Here is a 21,659-nt window from a genome sequence, read left to right on the forward strand (position 1 = left end):
TAATGGCTTGTAGTGGGAGTAATTATTTCTGTTGCTTAAGTAAAAGCCAATAGTGCCCTCCAGTGGCCCATTACCTATGAAACAATTTCTCATATTCGTCATAAAATATGTCACTATAGGAAATATGGATTTCATTGCAACTTAATTAGCTGGTAATCATTATGCCATTACTTCATATCACTTTATTTCCATATTTACATAAATTCGATTATACCATCTGCTTCATTTACAAAACTAAAATGTTTTCTGAACGAAACTCCAACATCTAAGCACCAGCGATGTTTCAAATCACTATTATAAATGTGTATTTGAATAGCACTGGCAACTGACATAAAACCCTTTGGTCTTTCTTGGGGAAAATACACACAAACCAACATGTTGCCAATAGTGTCCAATCTTGTTTCTAACCAACGGCTCTCTGACAGTCACTCAGGCCACCAGATAGGTCACATTACCTCCTAAACCTTGCCTTAAGCACTCCTTTTAGATTTTGAATGAACCGTTACAATGAAAAAAAAAAAAAAAACAAAGAAAGAAAAATTTTAAGTATTATATACCGAATGCGTAGAAGTTGTTTCATTATAATGGATCTGTAAATAGGTAACAGCAAGTGTGCTCCAACTCTTTAATTTTCTCCAAAGATTCTCATGGTCACTTAAACTGTGAAAGCCAAGGATTTTCATGTTTGATCTACTTTTGCTTTGCCCCCCCTTCCCCCCCACCCCCACCACCTGGGTGTCAGCCCAGTACCGGCTTACCCTTGTGGTGACACGTGAGATTTTTTTGGCACTAGATTAAGAAGTTCAAGTTTATAAAGTTCATTAACATAGAGACAGGAGGTGCTTGGCAGCGTGGTACGCCAAAGCACACCTGGCTCTGTGTACTGTAACCCTAAATATTAAATGTGGATATCAGTGTCTTGGAACAACTGAAGTTGTTATTTGTTTTTCTTTTAGGTTGTTTGGTGCCAAGGCAGGTGGCAAATCTGCCTCTGCACCTAATACTGAGGGTGTGAAATCCTCCTCAGTAATGCCCAGTCCTAGTACCACATTAGCGCGGCAAGGCAGTCTGGAGTCACCGTCGTCTGGTACGGGCAGCATGGGCAGTGCTGGTGGGCTGAGTGGCAGCAGCAGCCCTCTCTTCAATAAACCCTCAGACTTAACTACAGATGTTATAAGCTTAAGTCACTCGTTGGCCTCCAGCCCAGCATCGGTTCACTCTTTCACCTCAGGTGGTCTCGTGTGGGCTGCCAATCTGAGCAGTTCCTCTGCCGGCAGCAAGGACACTCCGAGTTACCAGTCCCTGACTAGCCTCCATACGAGCTCTGAGTCCATTGACCTCCCCCTCAGCCACCATGGCTCCCTGTCTGGACTGACCACAGGCACTCACGAGGTGCAGAGCCTGCTCATGAGAACGGGTAGTGTGAGATCTACTCTCTCAGAAAGGTGAGCTTTTCTAGAGGCATCGATGAAGTCTTCACTCTCTCCTCCCTCCTCCCCCACTAAATCCCCTTGATGTCACTGGGAGTGCCACTGTGCAAAGGACCATAAAACTGAAGAGAGAGAAGATTAAGGAGACTGGGCCTTTTGTTTGCTCTTATTACCAAGTTCGTAGAAGGAAAAAAAAAAGCCATTAAGAATAGGATATTTGTATAATTAAGTTTTTTAATATGAATGCATACGTATATACCAAATAGGCAATTTGAATAAAATTCAAAACGTTGTATTTATGTATTAAATGATGTCTTCTCAAGACATGTTAATGATTTGGCCTAAGCTCCAAGACAGCAATAGCTTCTTATGATAATTTAAGCATTTTTTAAAGACCAAATTTAAATGGATTCTACAATTATGCTCTGAGCGATATGTTAAGTTTACTTTATTAGCACTTCTGTGGAAAATAGCAAAAAGGTCACTGGGGAATCCTAGTTGAATTGGAAAAAAAAGTCAATTGTCAGATAGGAATTCTTAGAGAAAATTAATAACATCAGTGATATTTTTAATAGGCCCCTTGAAAATAAATGTGTTTCCCGTTGGTTTAAGGAGGTTTTTTTTTTTTTTTAACTTAACCATGAGAAACACATAATGAGGCATGTCTTACCAAATATATTTACCAGAAAGTCTCATATTAACCAAAATGTCTTTAGATTCTTTCACCCTAAAAATCCTTTCTCACGTATTATGGTCCTGACTCTTTCCCCCTGGAAAATGTCCTGAAGTTGACACTTTTTCCCCCACGATAACCTTAAAGTTGTTGACCTAAGGCTTTTAGAAACACTCCTGGCCACACGTCTTAGTTGTGTTACTGTGTGAAAGCACTCCTGGCCCTGGAAAATGCCTGATATCATTCCCTAATCTTTTCTTCAATCTATTACTGGGATAACATCATCTCTTTTCCAGACTTCCAGCCTTACTCCCAGAATTATTTTTTAAAACCTTGACTAAACCTCTCACCTAGACTCTTATCGCATTGCACTAGTTGTCCCATTAACCTAACACTTCCCCATTGCTCTTCTGTTTGTCCTGCCTTTGTGAAGTGTCGCAAAGCATTGCTTCCATCCACGGCACCTCCTGGTCCCCTCGTGGATGTGGACACCCATGCCCATGAGACATCCCCCTGGTAAAAGAATTTTAGAACTGAAATGTTTATGCTTGATAGTTTCTATGGTGGGCTACTTATTGCAAAATAACATTTTTCTGCATAAACAAAAACTGGACCAAGAGACACAAGACAAAGTTGAGAGATAGAGACTAAACTAGAGGCCTTTGCATCTATGTCTCTGCTAGTTTTATTATCGTAGCTAGCATACATGAAGAGCAACTATAGCCACAAAAACATTGGCTGTAAGTACTGTTTTGTTTAATTTTTTATCTCAGAAGCTAGGCTTCCTACAGCATCTTGGATTTGAATTTCCATACTTGAAGGTAAATGGCACCCTCATATGTCATTTTCAAAACTTATAACAAGTAAATCAAATTATGCTGAAAGTCTGTTAACAATCTATAGTTTTATGAATGTATCTTTTGATTGTATACTGATATGGGAGGAATCCAAATAATAATTTTATAATCACACTGCTAATAGGTCATTATTTATTAACCCAAATCACCCTCCAGATTACTGTTTTTTTAAATTATATATTTGGCTGCAATAAGTTGACCATTTAGCCATCAACCCATTTCTCTGGCATTTAGATATTAAAAAATCAGAAAAATAAACAAGGAACAATTTGTAACCACGTAACCCTCAAATCAAACCCGATGATAAAATTGAGTTTTATGGATACAAATGCAATGCTAATTTTTTACTTTATCTATATTTTAGCAGAAGTCAATATACATTTTCACTTAGAAATACACTGGCAAATATGCAGTCACTTATTTTCTTTAAGCAAATCTTCTTGTTGTTGGTCAGTTTTTGAAATAGACCAGCTTTACAAATGAAAGTGTTCCAGTATTAAAAATAGCCAGATAAGCAATTTTTCTAAAATAAACCGTAGGCTAATTTAAAGTAAATGCATATTTTATCCTGGATTCTTAGTGAAATATATTGATGAATATTAAATTGTTAAAAATAAAAATACTTTCCTAGATATAATATATGATATAAATATTTTTTAGTTCCCCCTAGGAAATTACTAGATTGAAATAATTTTTGATATGAGAGTTGTATTTTTTCTTTCTTGGGAACAAAACTGCAGGCAGTCGTAATTTATTCTAATCCTTTAAAGTACATTCAAAAAAGTGTATGATCTGTTGAAGAGAAAATTAGGTCCTATCAGAGATCCTGACGTAATTAGAATTAAGCAGTCAGCAGAATGCTGGGCATGCTAAGGAAACCAAAGAGCCATACCTGACAAAAAGTGTGCTAAAATGTAAATATTGAAAAGAAAGTAATTAGAGTGAGATGTTGGGGCTGTATAGAAGTTCACGACTTACCTGTTGATCTACAATTTCAAAAAATTTTATTGATATATTCATATCTTAATATTATTGAATCAATAATTTTCCATAAATATTTTTAACTTTGTTCAAATTCCTTTTCGTTAAAATGTCATAAAATAATGAATAATCACAAAACTTTTTCAGTAATTTTCCCGCTAGCTGCTCCAAATATTGGTGGCCTTTGAGCCGTAACCAGTTTGCAGTTATTTAGTTTGTTTTGCTTTTTGTACCCTAACCATATTATTTAACAATAATTATTATTTAACAATAACTAAACATTAATTTAATTTAAAGTAATTTAAGGTAATTTTTTTAATTCTATACATTTATTTTATAAAACATTTTATAAATTCTAATAATTTAAAGCAATAATACATAATGATACCATATTACAATAATTATTTAACAGTAATTTAAAGTAGTAACCAACATTACAAATTGCAGGCTTGTTTTGAAATATCAAGTGGAGCAACCCTGCCTTCACAATCCTGTAGAGCATCTCTTGGCCTTGAACAGATGGGGTCTGACCACCTCAGACTGGCTAAATTCCCTCTCTCCTTCATTGCCCCCTGCCTGCCTGGCCCTTGTAGGCATAAGAGTATGTGACTTTTCAAGGTGTGTGGAAAGTGTCTACATTATAAAACCACTAGTATCCAGATCAAACATATTTCTACTTAAAGGTTTTAAGTTATATTGGTCAATTTAAATGTATTTTTTCCATTTTTTTTAAATTAAATTGTCTGAATGATATAAACATACACATTTTATACAATTGATATTTTGGCAAACTGCTTATTTTCAATTTTCTCTGCAATGTGAAGCTTTAATAAATCTGCACACATGAAAAAGATAATCTTTAAAATGGCTTGTGACCATATTAATAGGTTTTTCATATTTGTTCAGTTTGATTCCTTTTTGTTTGCTGATGCACACTACTAAAAACCTTATGTAGTCAAAACATTTACTAGAACTGGCCTCTACATAATGGAGTAATTACCTTATGCAGACATTCCCAACAAGTAAAGTCATATAATGCCTTTGGTTGCTTTCTACTACAGTGCTAATGGAGTACACACAGAAGAAAACATTTTAGCTTTGATTTTGAGTGCTTAATTTTCAAGTCAATGTGTTTGCATTTGTGTTTTATCATACCCATTATGCATATCCTGTGTATTTAATTTTGATCATTGGAGGTTCTACTGGAAGAGAGCTATCATTCTTGAAATTCAAATAAATTTTATTCTTTGGTTATTCACATGCCAGAGATTGTAACAGAAAGCTCTATACTTGTCCCACTTAGTTGTTGACACCCTCTTCTATTTTTAGAGAGGCCATTTCTCATTTTCTCCAGACACATCCTTTCATCCCTCTTCTATGACCAGTTGAGAATTCTTTAAAATGGAAACTGATAAAAAACTTACAGCCTTTTAAATACCTAACTTAGAATCTCCAAAGGATGGCATGGTTTAATTCTATTAAATATTTAAATAAATGGTGCCAAAAACATTACGTTTCAAGCAGATATTTTATTATATATTACTTTCTGTCCTTCTATGCAAATGGAATAGATCTGCCTTTGTTTTTATTAAAAATAATATGAAAACAAAAACTGAGTATTAAAGGATGTTTTATATCTCCTCTGTCCATTGAAAGTTGTCAGTTTAGCTGAGGGAGAGCAGATCTATCTGATTTCCACCTCGGACTCTCCAGAATTTGAAATCACAGCCAAAATCTAGTCAGCTGCACAGGGAAGCAAAAGCTACCCTAGCAGTAGGTAAATAGAATCTACTGGGGAATTATGTCAACAAATGACTTAATCCACCTGCTCATAATCCGGTCACTAAATTATCATCGAATGTGTTACAACAATGAACATCCGGTCCCCTTTTGTTGGCCTTTTCCAATAAATTAAGCACTAAATATTTGTCACAAAAACTTTATTTTGTGAAGTTTAGAGAACCATTTTTGTTGCATGTGTAATTTGGAGATTTTGTTTGCATTATGTCCTTAGGGGTTTTCTTTGTTTTAACAGCATGCAGCTTGACAGAAATACACTACCCAAAAAGGGACTAAGGTATATATTTCTCTCAGCACAATTGCTGCCTTTCTCTGTTGTTACGTAAACTTTGTGTGCTGTCTCTCTCCCTCTTTCTTCCTTCGTTTGCCATCACAGATGGCATCACTTTTAATCCTGATGTTTTCTCTGGCCTGAGGCATTGGTGAGATAAGCCTCCTGTTGGAGATACCAGTAGAGGTCAGACTAAGTAAATTAAATCCAATGTAAATACCATTATTTGGGGGGCAGCAACTTTTGGTAGATCCCAGTACTCACTTCTATAAATTAAAATAAAATTAACTTCCCTAACTTTTGCATCTTGGAGGCATATGCTTGCAAAACCTCAACCCATATAATCTACAGATGTGGCCCGTTAATGTTGAAAGGTTGAAGGATGCTCTAATTTGAATTTTCAAAAAATATATTTTCATCATCAGAGGACAAATACTATAATTAAGGTATGAATTTTTAAAGAGTCCTTTTGGTAAAAACTCAAGAGTTTTAATTTCTGCTTATCAGGAGTGCTGGTCAATTTAGATATCAATTAGTCTAGTCTAACATAATAGTCTCAAAATAATCCTTCAGTTCATCATAAAAACTAAAATGAAAATTTAATCCATGGCCTTCCTTTACTGTACACTTTTATCTGAGGAGAGGATATACAATGAACAAAAAAGAGAGGTGAAACACGTATGAACATAGTGAGTTAAATGCTCTTTGATGTCAAGAATTTACTTACTCTGGTGAAAATGAGCACTGGCCAAATAGGCCTTTCCCTGTTATCCTTTTTCTTGCCAGTCCCTTAGTAATAGCAAATAGTTTGCAGTTATTCCATTTCAAGATTTTGTTTCAGAAATTTACTTTCCACCAAAGTGAGCCCATTTTTTTCCTTTTTTTAAAAAAAAAAAATCTAGACATGATATCAAGTGGCATTTTAGCCAAATAATTTTTTTAATGTTTTTCTTTTTTTTTTTTTCATTTCTTTTTTTTGTTTTTCAAAAAAAGATCTGTCAATTTGTGTTCCATTTCCTATGCCTTTCTGTGGCCATCACGCCAGTTTCCTTGGCTCCTGGCCTAGCACTGTCTACCGTATTTAGTCTGTGCCTTCACCCTCTTCACATCCTTCCAAGCACTGTGCTTTTGAGGCCTTCTCAATTAACTTGGCTGTCTGCTCATTGCTTATGATTTTCCACTACATATCTCACAGAAGCATAATTTTCCTTTCAAAATCCTTTATTTTTTTTTCCTGTGAGATTCAAACAGATGGTGTCAGATCATCTGGAAGAACTAAGCAATTATAATTAGATTCAATCTGTTTGAGAATGTTGTTCAGTCTGAATAGTAAGCTCCTCTCAATTGTTTTCTTGTCCTGGTATTGCCTTGCCCTTGTAGACGTACTTCAGTGTCTTAGCTGTGCTGTTTTGCAGATACACCCCATCATCTCGGCAGGCCAACCAAGAAGAGGGCAAAGAGTGGCTGCGCTCCCATTCCACTGGAGGGCTGCAGGATGCTGGCAACCAGTCCCCTCTGCTCTCCCCTTCTGCTATGTCATCTTCTGCAACAGGAAAATACCACTTTTCCAACCTGGGTAAAATGTTCTAAACACAATTTAATCTTGTTCTTTTCACCACCTGCCCCTCACGGGAGCTCTGGTATCCATAAAAATTGTTTGCTTAAAGAAAAGATACACACATTAATAGTACCTCGTACTTGTTGGATGGCTGGTTATTCACAAAATACTTTCCAAATGATATGCAGTTTATTGCCCATGACAACTTGATATGGGTACTACTGTTATTATTTTACAGTCTAGGATCCAGAGTCACAGAGAGGTCATTTCTCTCAAAGAAAGGGTCTCACCTCATAAGGGGCAGAGGCAGTAATAGATCTCAGAACACCTGACTTCAAGCCTATGGCGTTTTCTCAGGGTCCTCTTAAAAAAATAATGAAATATCTCTTGGGTTTTGTTAAAAGTGTTTTTTTTTTAAGTCCTTAACAAAATTTATCATACTTTTGTAGAAAAACAGAAAATATAAATATTGTAGAAAAACAGAAAATATAAATAATTAAGAAGAAAAAAATAACTCCATGACTCTAAAATCACATCTTTACAACTGATCAAAATTAATACCATTTCAAAACTCTCCTTAAAATGAATCTGAGTTTTCCCTGTGAACATTTTTGGATAAGTGAAATGAAAAAAAAAAAATGACAAAGTTAGCCATTAGGTTACTTTGTGCTTAGCATCATCTGTATGAAATATAAAATCATTTGTATAAATGTCACAGAAAACATAGGGAAGAGTGACAAAGTAATGAAAGGAGTCTAAACATGCCAGTTATAATTTAATAGATCCAGTGCTTTTAAAAATAGATTCCTGTTCTATAAAATCACATATCAAGTAGTCTCATTATTCTTTTTTGTTTTACTTTAGAAATTTTTGTTCTAATAATGGACCTACTGATTGTCCAAATCCTTTCATAGTTTCAACTTTTTCAGTCCCATAGGACACTCATGGCTCTTTTCTCTTCTCTTGGTAACTCTTCATTGTTTACAGAATAAAGCTTTGGCAATAAAAACCAATTATTTTAGTCATGGTTCCATATAAGCTAAGGAATTCCTAACAAACACCAAGTTTTTACTGCCACGCCAACAGTGATGAGACTACTTTGTCTCATAACGACAACGGATGGTATAGCTTTTACTTCCTTCGAATTGTAATTATGAAACATACCAAGAAGCTTAAAATTTTGACTTCAAAAAATGAATTGAATATCTTTTTATAGTGTCATAGAAATATGAAATAAGCTCTAATTTTACACAACATCTGAGACAAACCCAAACCACCTGGGATGCTGAGTTTGCTAGTTATCTTATATCTCTTATCAATCTTTTCAATACCTGACATTAATCTGACTAACTGAATCATTTTTTTAAAAGATTGTATTAATTTGAGAGAGAGAGAGAGAGAACACTAGTAGGGTAAGAGGCTGAGGGAGAAGCAAACTTCCTGCTGAGCAGGGAGCCCAACGTGGGGCTCAATCCCAGGACTCTGGGATCATGACCTGAGCCAAAGTCAAATGCTTAACCAACTAAGCCACCCAGACACCCCTGACTAATTGAATCCTTACCCCATTATATTCTTATTTATATTGTTCTAAGTAAATCCGTCTGTTCATTATTATTTGGGAAAAAAAATGCTCACCATTTACTATGTCTGACTTTAACAAAGTCAATTTCCTCATTTGTGAAATGGATCCATAATACCTAGCTTATATTATAGGGGACTGATCTTATGTGCACTAAGACTCAAGAGAGTATAAGACTTAACAGGCCTTGCTACTTCATCATTTTTATTGGAAAGCATGCCTTACATTATCACGATGATAGCAGTGGATTTCAAATTGATCTACTGCCTCTACTATCCAACATTTTCACCCATTGTGACTTATAAAGGAAGACCTTCCCAGACATGTTAACACACTCTCATGTGCCCACCCAAATTTTATAAATGCACATGGCTTCAAATCAAGCGTTCTGAGATCTCTATGCTGTGTTATTTTACAGAAAAAAATGACCAGTTTTAAAAACATGAAATTATTTTTGGGATCCCTGGGTGGCGCAGCGGTTTGGCGCCTGCCTTTGGCCCAGGGCGCGATCCTGGAGACCCGGGATCGAATCCCACGTCGGGCTCCTGGTGCATGGAGCCTGCTTCTCCCTCTGCCTATGTCTCTGCCTCTCTCTCTGTGTGTGACTATCATAAATAAATAAAAAATTTAAAAAAAAAAAGAAATTATTTTTTAAAACTTTTTATTGTGGCGCACCTGGGTGGCTCAGTCAGTTGGGCATCTGACTCTTAGTTTCAGCTCAGGTCATGATCTCAGGGTCATGACATCAAGCCTGGCATTAGGCTCTCTGTCTCCCTCCCTCTCTCTCTCTTTGTATCTTTCTCTCTCACTCATTCTCTCTCTCAAATAAATAAATCTTTAAAAAATAAAACAAAAAACTTTCTATTGTATCTTCAATCAACAGAATTTATACTTACTAGGCAAGACAGTGGGTATTATTAAATATAAGTAAAGATTTCTTTATTACTAAATTTTAAAAATATATCAAATGGAATATTTTAACTTGAATATAGATAGATAGCACTGTCCCGCAGTTCACTTTGGTCATCATTTGTTTCCAATTTGGTCATTATCTCTTCTGAATGATCAGGAAGTGATTATTACTAACATTTGGCAGTTACAGTACCTGTGTTTTCTTTATCCTTTCTACCTTTTAAAATATGTTAATACATAAAATTTTTAGAAATATTGCTGTAAGAAGTCACATATAACAAACAAATTCAAGATCACTGTAGGTGCATCATCGTCAGTAGAGTAGCAGGAGCTATTACCAAAGTAAACTGTGGTTTTTGTGTAGTTCCTGGTATGTATGATGCCTATAATAGAAACCCATTTCACTCAAGAATATGAATCAGAATCTAACTTATGTAAATAAAATACATCTTTGATTGAAACTTTATTTACTATTGGTCATAGTCCTTGCAAGGCATCTCATAACCTGGTGAGACTCATTGTCATCTTCCCATGAGTGACAGCAATTACTCAGCTTCATTTTTCACTCTACTTGAGATTTAGTGTGTAGAAGTCATAATATCTGCCTCTAACCTGCGAGTTCTATATATTTGTCAGACCTTTTTGCATACAGAGTAGTTTAAACAGCTTTATATGGGAAGTTTCTATGGTTTTGCATCCAGAGGTTCCTCCACCTTGAATGCCCTCCTGTTCCCCTCTCCATATTCACCTTTCAAACTTTTCAGAATTAATCCCTTTCTTCTATACTCATGAGAGCATAGAATCTCAGAGATGGGAGACATTTACCTCTGGCTCAATTCAACTATCAGTTAAATTCTTATGACATATCTAGCTTCTCTAAACTCACACATGACAGAAACTTTCTGAATCTAGATATATCATACTTTTGAAGTTCCTCTTTTAAAAAATCAAATAAAATTTTCTTGAATCTCTACCTAGTGCCTAGTGATAGTCTCAGCTTCCACAAAATAAGTTAAAAATCAGCTTCTATATGAATATTCTTATTTTAAAACAATATCATAAACTCGCTAGTCTGTCTAGATATAGTAGCAAAGTCAAGGAGAGACCCTGGGGTATTTCAAAACCCACTCCATATTTCTGTCAGTTCCATTCTCCTCAAATCCCACAAGTCAACATTTAATTTAATAAAAACAGTGATGGGACACTTGGGTGGCTCAGCAGTTGAGCATCTACCTTTACCTTTAGCTCAGGGTGTGATCCCAGAGTCCCGGGATCGAGTCCTGCATCAGGCAGGCTCCCCGCATGGAGCCTCCTTCTCCCTCTGCCTGGATCTCTGCCTTTCTCTCTGCCTCTCTCTGTATCTCTCATGAATAAATAAATAAAATCTTTAAAGAATATAATAAAAACAGTGGCTTTGCTCTGAAATATAATTTAAGACAAAGTCAGTAGCCCCCCTTTCCCTAATATATTGCCACATCTATAGCTTTCCTATTTAGAACTTGACTGTGTCTCTAAGCTTTGAATGAGTCACGAGGTCATTTATTCTGCTGTTTTTAAAAATTATAATTCATGAAGAAACTGAAGGGTAGAGATTGGGATATTTGCCTGAAGCAGATGGGAAACAAAGCCACTACAAAAGCCCTGTGCTAATTTGTGTACCATTGCAGAAATTCTCTGTCATATTTTGTCTTCTATTGTATAATTTTTCTTGATTTATTTACATATGAAATTTTCTGCCCTTCCGTCACCTCTGCTGTAGCCATTCTTGAAGTCAAGGCCGTGCCATATTTATCTTTCCATTCAACCACAGTACCAAAAAAAAGTAGACCTGTCATAGACATGAACTTAACTGAACATTCTTAAATAGTATGGGTATAGCTTCAATGGAGAAGCTATCAAAAGTGTTTGTAAATGCAAACTATTCACTTTAAAATTCACGCCAATCCTCTATTTCTTGGATGAGTCAAGTCATAGGTTTTGAAATTATAGAAGGACAATTTACTTGGATAGCTCTGCAACTACTATGCAAAGACAAATAGTGAAAGAAATGACCTCCTAACCTCTGGATACGTATTGACATAAAACATTTACAAATGTGTTGAATACTTCATTCATTTAGCAAAGAGACAATTCAAACTGTAGACATAGAATAGGACGATTTACTCCAATGCAGGTACTTTAAACATACACATTCAAAAAAATAAAAAATAAAAAAAATAAAAAAAATAAACATACACATTCAAGTCTAGAATGTCCTTCAGAGTAGCTATTGGCAGTCAATCAGCAATTAAATTGAATTAGGCACTGCTGGCTGAAGGACTGTGCCTAAAAGATACCTCTCTCTCCCTCCCTCCCTTGCTGTCACTTCACTCTCCCAGTCTCTCCTCATTCGTCCTTCTTTCCTTCTCTCTTTCCTTCTCATTTTCCTTCTTTTCTTCTTCTTTCCAAAAGATTGCACACTTTGCAAATCCATGGTTTCTTTAATCTTTATCGCATTTCACATTTGCACACACAGATATAATTCTAAATCTTGTGTTTCTTTCCTTTTTCTCTTCCTTTTTTTTTCATTCTGATCCACAACCACTCTATCACAGAGTTGTTCTGTATATTAATTCATTAATACCTATAAAATATCCAACACAGTGCCTGGGAAACAGGAGAAATTCTCTTTCATTTGCCTCAATGTATGACTCCTATGTTACATTGTTTGGAAAGCCAGCCATTATATTAAAAAGAAATGTAGTGCCTGTGTCAAAGGAAAAAAATAGGATAAAATTTTTTTATCAAAAAAAATTTGAAATGATAATCAGACTAATTCTGAGCCAAAAACATAAATTCCCTGAGGTTTTGAAAGTACTCACAGCTTTTGTGATAGCGTAAAAGGTTCCTGCCTACTTCTTCACATGTCTGTAACAGCTTACTTTTCTTAAATATGAACATTTATGATAAATACATTTCTTGGTTTGTGCTGTGCTTTTATTCCATATTTTAAGACAGTATTGTTTCCAAAGCAGTTGTACATTCAGTCAGCCACATCTTTTTTTAAGTTCATGATTATCAGTTGGCCTGCAAAGTTAAGTCTCATCAGAACTCTTTGACAATGAGCACTAAGTAAATAAATTCTTATTTCAAATGGTGAACATGAGGTACTGCTCAGAAAACATAACAGGTTTGTGACATTTGACAGTCTCACTACGGCACTCTGGTCTTAGACACAGAAGAGAATTGTGTCATTAACCTGCTGGATGAGCTCTAGAAACCATGTATATTACATTCCATTTAAAGAAAAATTTTATTTTCTTCTTGTATAAACTAACTCTGATAATAATGATGGCATTGACCATGAACTTACATAAATTCAGAACTCAAAATGACTGGAAGTCTTTGCCTGGAAGCTTCAGAAGGGTCTTCTTGGGAAATTTAGTTTTCTTGTGTTTCCCTTTCGATTTTATTTTTTCTATAAAAGTGATGCATTTTTCTCGAAAAGAAACCTGCAAACACAAAGTCTTTTCTTCATAATCGCCAGCAGGATCTACCATGTTGTTGTATTTTGAGCATCAACAGGAGAGGTTGCTTGGCGGCTTTGTTTAATATTGCTTTAGTCATTGCCATTCTGCTGGCCATGGAAGTGTTGGGAGACAAGAGGGACTCTGCGGAAACTATTATTGAACATTTCAGACGCAGACGGTCAGCCTACCTTAGATAGAGACACCCACTGAATTCACCTTTCCGTTGAATTAGGATCTCATCCTCCCTCTCCAGCAGCCTACCATTTTCATCACCCAAGCCCCAGAATAATGAGGCTATGTGTGCTTTGTTTTTCAGTGAGCCCAACCAATCTGTCTCAATTTAACCTTCCTGGGCCCAGCATGATGCGCTCCAATAGCATCCCAGCCCAAGACTCTTCCTTCGATCTCTATGACGACTCCCAGCTCTGTGGCAGTGCCACGTCTCTGGAAGAAAGGCCACGTGCCATCAGTCATTCAGGCTCCTTCCGAGACAGCATGGAAGAAGGTAGGCGTAGGGGGAAATAAAGATGGAGTTGCTTTATTTAACTCAGAGATGAAAACTGTCACAGCAGTCGCCATCACAAGAATTCCTGAAGAGTAAATAAATGAGTAAGTATAACTCTCATTTAGGGAGCCCTGAAGCTTGAAGAAGTTTTAGTCTGCATTACCTTCTGTTTCTTTATGCATTTGGAAATATGCCAGAAATTCTTTAGGTTAATAGTTGCCTATAGGACAGCTCAGAACAAATCGAACATTCCCATACAGAAATCCTCATTATTTTAGAGACTATTTGCCCTCATGTGTCAAATATCAGAGCAAATGTTTTGTTTGACACCTTAAAGAACTATACAGATACATAAACGAGAAAAATGATCTCACGAAACTACTGCATGTTGCCAACTTGTATTCTCAGAAACTCCCTCTGCTGTTGGTTTCTGTTAGCATATCATATCAGAATTCATATCAGGTCTACTTTCTTGCCTTAGAAGTTTCATTTCCTTATACAATGCAACAGGTTCTATGTGAATACTTTATAATAGTTCCATTTGAAAAACTCAGGAGGCTTCATTGATGTTCAAATGTATGTAATTTTTTAAGCTATATAACTAAGGTGTGAAATTTGACAATATTTGAGAGATTTTCCTCTTTGATTTAGAGGAAGATTTTTTAAAGTAGCCATAAAGGAAAATTGTGGCACACATACTATAAAGCATATCAGCTAAGGATAAAATAAAGGTAAACATAAAAGTTTAAACTGATCAGAATAAAATCAGACATGAAATCAGCCAACTATCCTAGTCTTTAATAATTATGTGTAAAAGAAAGGACTCCAGACCTTGAAACATACTAAGTGTTAAGCCTCTGGTCATCCACTTATCTGTGGTATGAACTTGACCAGGTTTCTTAACTTAGTCAGTGCTAGTTCCTGCATCTATAATTTCACAGGTTTGTCATGAGAATGAAATTAGGAGGTAGCTCTGTTCCTTTCTCTTTATCCTTCCTACTTTCGTAAAGCCTCTTCTGACTAAAAGTTTAGATAGCTGTGAAAATCGATTTCATGTTCTCAGGCCACCACTGTACATTTAAACTACTGGCATTAAATCGGTTGATCACCACTGCCATTACCTTTTGGGATATTAACTGAACCCCCTCGGCTCAGTGTGATGGAGAGGGGGTTATATCCCAAGAGTCTGCTGATTGTGGCAGGGTAGATAGACAAAGTTAAACTGATAAGAAATGTGAAGTCATTGTTTTTTTGAGATGGTTCTATCACTCTCTTCACGGACAGGCATCTTATAATACTGTAAAAAATAATTTGTGGGGATTCCCGGGTGGCTCAGTGCCCTCACTTGCCTTCAGCTCAGGGCGTGTCCTGGAGTCCCAGGTTCAAGTCCCACGTTGGGCTCCCTCCATGGAGCCTGCTTCTCCCTCTGCCTCTCTCTCTTTCTCTCTCTCTCTCTATCTCTATCTCTCTCTCTATTTCTATCTCTCATGAATAAATAAAATATTTAAAAAAATAATAATTTGCTAAGCATACTGATGGCTCATCTAGGGTGCCTCATTTACAGATAGAATACTTTTCATATGCTGGGAAAGTCTGGCCTTCTGTGTATGAAGATTCAATCATTTAAAGTGCTGAACGCCAGGCTGAGTGGGCACAATGGCTCTTTGATGCCCATACATTGAACAGTGAACTATTACAGGTCTTATCTTGTGGTTTACCATCAAGGGATTGTTGAGCTAGCGAGATGGCAGGGGCTTTATTGATGCCTTCTCTGCTCAATGCTTATGGTGAAGATAAAGAAACAGCCACAGACTAGGAGGAGGTCATTGACCTATGAATAGTAGGTAGCAACAATGGACCAAAAATGGAATCTCCTGATTTGTTGTCCACCTGCCTCTGTACCCCATGCTGAAAATCTTAGTTTAGAGGCTGGAAGAATGTGGGATTTTGTTTGTATTGTGTTCTTCAGATGACTAACATTTTACACATCTCACAGAGGGGTAGTAGAAATCTGAGGATTATACTTTATTCTTCTTTTGACCCACATTTTTATATTTAGTCAGTTTTAAACAAGTTCTTGCTGCTGTCCCTCAAATTCATCCCTTGCTTTTGAGCCCCACTGCCACAATCCTACACAGGATTGTCCCAGTCCTCTCCAGACCAGGTTGTGAGCATCTCCCATGTATTCTTATGGTACCTCTTGCATTGCTCTCGACAGGGTTTTTATTACTCTATTGTAATTGTCTTCTGAGTTGTATATCTTTCTACTTTTTTTTTTGAGCTCCTAGGATGGTCTTATCATTTTTATAGTCCAAGGATCTAGAAATGGCCTGTCTCATTGGGTGGGCCCAACTAATGTTTTTTAATGGGTAAATATGCAGAAATAACTTTATATTACCCCACAGTGAAAAGCAGAAGGACTTTTCTACAAATATAATTAAGCATAATTTTACCACCTTTTGGGCTTAACACATTAGATGTGCAGAGATATAAGACAATCTATCAATTGTGTAAGATGGTATTTTTGGTATACTCCGATAAAAATATGCAATTTCCGTTCTTCATTTCCATGAGACACCACCTTGAAATAAGTATTTTTCTAGGACTAAAACTACAAAAGGAATAATAATTCTCCATTTAAAAGGGCATAATCAACTCATCACAGATAATGTTGAAATAGCAAGTTAAGTTAAATGCTTATTCCCCTGAAAGCATATGGCGAAAAACATTGAAAATAGATCTTTGTTGTATAAAAAGGAAATTAAATAAATAAAATACATAAAATGTTTTCTTAAAGTGTAAAGTTCATGGCCACTTTATTTTAGGTTTCTATCATTTTCTGGTAATTTATTCTGTGGAAGTTTACTACAGCTTGAAATAAGCACACAGCACGCTCAGAGGGTCTATCCAACATGATGAAGGAGGTATTTTAGAGGAACAGGTATGGGACCTTCCCCTGTCTCAACTGTTTGACCTCCAGAAGCCAAATCATTCTCCGATTCTTCTGTCTAGCTGTTATTATTTTACGTCCCTAATGGCCACGTTCCAGCAAAGGCCCGCTGTTTCTGAGCAGACTTCAGTATTTCACCTTTTGTTCTTTTTTGCTTTTTCCAGTTCACGGCTCTTCGTTATCACTGGTCTCCAGCACGTCTTCCCTTTACTCAACAGTAAGTATCCACTGTGAAGAGAAAGCTTCTGCATTTGCCAAGCACACACGCGACTCAGTAGATTGATACTTATGCAGAAGTTGGGCAGGAAGTAATGCGCGGAGCTACCGCACCCTTCTGCAGCCCACTTACTTATATGTGCCTTCACTGGACCTTGGGGTACTTGTTAAAGTTAGTGAGTGCATTTTTTCATGCACTGAATTTCGTAAAACCTATTGGGGTACGCCTGAGCCCTTGTTCTATGCTGTACCATAAATTCATAATATTGACTAGTTTTCCTTGTTTGGATCTCTGAACCATGACTGGTAATTGTCCTCTGGTATTTTCTCTATTTTATTATTTTAATTTTTCAAGTTCACTTTTTTGAGAAGATTGTGCCAAAAAGGCCTAGAGATTTAAAAACAAAACAAAACAAAACAAAAAACCTACCTTCTGAAATAGACGGTGATTTTTAAAACTATTTCTTAAAAAAGAGAAAAATGCTAGTGTTTCAACTTACTTTCCCTATGCATAAAAACAAAAAAGATCTCTAGGAAGTTGTATTTTATAAGAGGACTCCATGCCAGGTGAGGGTGAGGTGTATTTAGTTTACTGCATCTCACTGGGACTAGAGCACTGTGAATAATCCTGAGTCCAGGACTGAAAGGTTCATAAAAAGATCAGTCTTGGCTGTCACTGAGCAATTAAGCATGACAAGCAATACTAATTGTTTCACTCATTTCATTAGGCTTAAATGGTAGGGCCCTCCTTTTATAAGCTCATCTTGCATATTTACGGCTCAAAATCACATTGTTATTGGGAAAGGCAATATTTTTCCCATCATTTCTCCTTTTAATGATTAAATTTGCCAATTACACTCTGTCAATGAAGAAATCAGTATTGCTTCAATTTACTTCTTTAGGCAGTAAATTGAAGGCAAATGGATAAGAAGTAAGAAAGGTGCAATGTTTTGGGGAAACAACACATAAAAGAAACGTGTTCACACTTAGTGTCCCTCCTAATTGGCCCAGTGCCACTGCTTGCTGAGGAGATGTGCTCTGACTTAAACCATTTTGGTTGAAGTCTCTGTATAGCATAGAATCAAGAGATGCAGCATGTTTATAGTATTTTTAAATATATGCAAAAACAGTGTTTGGATAAAACTGCCTTCATTCAGCCTGAGACAGACTAAGAAGAAAAGGCACATGGGTTAAAGGAAAACAGATGGCCAATTACTATGTACCAGAGTCCAATAGAACTTTCTGTGATAATAAAAATGTTCTATAGCTGCACTGTCTAATATAGTAACCTCTGGCCACATGTGGCTGTTGAATATTTGCAGTGTGTCTGGTATGACAAGACGAACTGAATTTTTAAGTTAATTAATTTAAATTTAAATAGGTACATGTGCCCAGTAGCTACTATATTGGCTATTGCAGGCTTATAGAGAACAAAGCAGGTACATTTTAAAAATTGTAGATCGGCTCATTGAGTTGAGCATTTGACTCTTGATTTCAGCTCAGGTCATAATCTCAGGCTTGTGAGATTGAGGAGTAAGAGTAGATGTCAAAGTGGTAAGGATAATCAGAAAGCATAAATGAGGAGATTATAGTAAGGGAATGATATAAAATGGGAACAGAGATTAAAACAAAATGACTATATATGCATACCCACGTGCCAAATTTTAGAAATGAAATATACCCTTATGTGTGAAAAGAATGGGTTGGTTGATCAAGCTACGTGAAAGGTGACATTGTTGGGATATTAGGGAATTTAACTAATTGTACAGAAAATGACTGAAATTATATTCTTGAACTCATAAATAACCTAGAGTTAAACAACTCAAATAAATGCATATTTGAAGGACTGATAAAGAGAAAAATCAAAGATAATGAGGAGTCATTCAGATTTCCGTCCCCCATTATCATGCACTGAGTGTCCACTGACAATGAGAAAATATCTGTGAAAGTGCTTTTCAAACCATGAAGTAAAAAGGCAATTTATCATTATTTTTCATGCCTTCTTAAAGACTGGATCAGGATTCAGTTGATATGCATTTTTGCCTAACTCTATCAGCAGCTATTGTATGACATCAGGCAAATTGCTAGGTTTCTTTGGACTATACCTGTAAAATGAAATTGGAAAACAACAGTCAGATCTATCCCATCTGTCACATGGGTTTTGTGTAATTATTAGAGAAGACCAGGAATGTTGTATACCATAAATAACAAAAATTATGGTATACTACATGGTTCTAGGAGCACTGTTTATACCATAGTCTATGTGAATTGCATCTTTTGAGATTATGCAGTATTCAACTAACATAGGTGTGCATGGTGGTACTTCATAAAATAATTTAAGTGTCTATGCGGGGGCGAAGTTCCTTTTTTTTTTTAAGAACAATATTAGGCTCTATCTGCTTTTATTAGGCAAAATACTGCTCTTATGAACCGTGAGTATAAACCATGTTTCCTCTAACATTATCACTTATACAACTTACAGAATTATATATTTTGCTGTACGTATTTCACTTGAAGTTAAACTAATAAAATGGCTTTTTGCAAAAAACATTTACCTATAAAATCATCGATTTAACAAATCTCATTGTACAGATTCTTCACCTATACATTTTTTTTAAAGCTTCTACCACTTATAGTTTGGTAAATTTCTCAAAAGTATCTTGTTATAAAATTAAGTATATCACCTTATGGAATTTCTGAGCAGAAAGATTCAGGGAATTTGCATGTTGGTTGGGAATCACAGGCCTAGTTTGATCTGCCACTTATTACCTTTGGCAAACTTAGGGTTTGTGTGCTTGTGTTTAAATCCAAGCCAATGCTGTGAAATCCGGAACTTTTATCTAAAAGTGCAAATTGCTAAATTCTTTTTAATGTAATCGGAATATCTAGCAACACTGAGATTAAATTCCTCCAGGTTTACAGATTCTTGGCATCAACCCCTTTAGATGCTGGCATGAGTTCCCCAGGCTTGGTTCCAGACCCCACCACCTCTTCTTTTCTTCTACCTCTTTTCTTCCTCAGTTTCAGTTCTTAGTTATTGTTGTGCTGTTACTTTTCTTATAGGAAAGACATACTTCTTATTACTCACATCTTTATGAAAAGTGAGAGAGATAAACATTAGCCAAGGAAGGCTGTGTGACTTTTTTTTTTTTTTTTTTTTAATTCTAGAGCCTTTTTTTATTCTTTGTATTCCTGGCCCTTTTAGCCTTGCAATAAATAGGTTCTTTCTGACTGATTGTGTCTTAAAAAGTTTATTAGATCTGTTTTGTACTTGGAATCTAATTTATATTGATTTAATAAGGGCAGGGGCCATGTTTGGTTCATTAGCGTATTTCCTAACCTACAGCTAATACAAGAAGGAATTTTTTTAAGTAACTTTGAATGGGTGAATGAATGGCAGGTTGATGGTTCATAGAATAAAGAGTCATCTGATATATTTGTATTTAGACAAAATGTTTTATACTGTGTACCATCCTTTAGGACACTGGGCTTGGTTCAACACCGTCATTTAAAAATGGCAAGTAATCACATTCCATCATTTTTTTATCTCATGCCTAAATCGCTGAAAGAAATACAATATTAAAATTCTGCCTCACTGCTTTGACTTTATGATAACACCTTACCTGGTATTGATAGTCATGGGGTATGAAAGAAGGCAAAGATTAAGGAAAAAGAGAGTTCTGAAAAAACAACAAGAAAAGAGTTTATATACGATACCTACAGAATTAATATGTAATGGTTATGCTTATGAGTAATATATATAACTTATTCAAGGCTTTTTTAATGAGAAGATATGATGGATAGCCTTTTTATTTTTTAAGTAGAAAACATTGCTTTTTTAAAATACTCAAATTATTTATTATCAGTTTCATATAATCCTAACAGGCCCTAAGCAGCATTTGGACAGAATATAGTAGCAATGAACATGCAAAGTTCTAGGGAAAACAAATAGTCCTGGTTAATTGCACATTTGTCTTAAGGCAGACAACTTCCAGCTTTCTTTTGCTTTAAGATGAAATTTCCATCTTAAGGTTAGTTCCCTAACTAATCTTAAAATTAGTTCCTTACTTCTGATTCAAAAACAGACTACATCTGACACCTTAATATTATTAGAATCAAAAAAATAAAATCTTCCCTTAAAAATTAAAGTTGAACTGTAAAATATTCAAGTTTCGTGTTAGCATTTATTTTTAAAACATAGTTTTCTTATACAGGCTATTAGGATTCTACTATTTAACCACTCTATTACTTTAACACATTATTATTAACTATACATTATTTTTAAGAGCAGAGAAAATACAGGAAAGAGAATACTCCAGAAATGCTTCTGCATAAAAATATCTAAGTTTATTTTACTTTGTTTTATTTTATGTTTTCTGGAGAAAAAAAAAAAAGAGAAAAAGTAGTTCAGGTACTTC

General features: G+C 35.7%; 1 protein-coding gene across 10 annotated transcripts in view; it reads left to right on the forward strand.

The window, feature by feature from the left end:
• NAV3 (neuron navigator 3) overlaps positions 1 to 21,659 on the forward strand; it is a 355,345-nt gene that overhangs the window by 265,733 nt on the left and 67,953 nt on the right. For 7 of the 10 annotated variants that reach the window (XM_072772862.1, XM_072772863.1, XM_072772865.1 and 4 more), the window contains 5 exons: positions 957 to 1,445; positions 5,977 to 6,018; positions 7,428 to 7,588; positions 13,887 to 14,075; positions 17,190 to 17,242. In XM_072772862.1, coding sequence (XP_072628963.1) covers positions 957 to 1,445; positions 5,977 to 6,018; positions 7,428 to 7,588; positions 13,887 to 14,075; positions 17,190 to 17,242 — 934 coding nt within the window. The remainder of the gene's footprint in view (positions 1 to 956; positions 1,446 to 5,976; positions 6,019 to 7,427; positions 7,589 to 13,886; positions 14,076 to 17,189; positions 17,243 to 21,659) is intronic. The other 3 variants (XM_072772864.1, XM_072772868.1, XM_072772869.1) reach the window with 3 other exon arrangements.

This window comes from Canis lupus, chromosome 13 (assembly GCF_048164855.1).
Source record: "Canis lupus baileyi chromosome 13, mCanLup2.hap1, whole genome shotgun sequence".
In the NCBI taxonomy this organism is placed as follows: domain Eukaryota; kingdom Metazoa; phylum Chordata; class Mammalia; order Carnivora; family Canidae; genus Canis; species Canis lupus.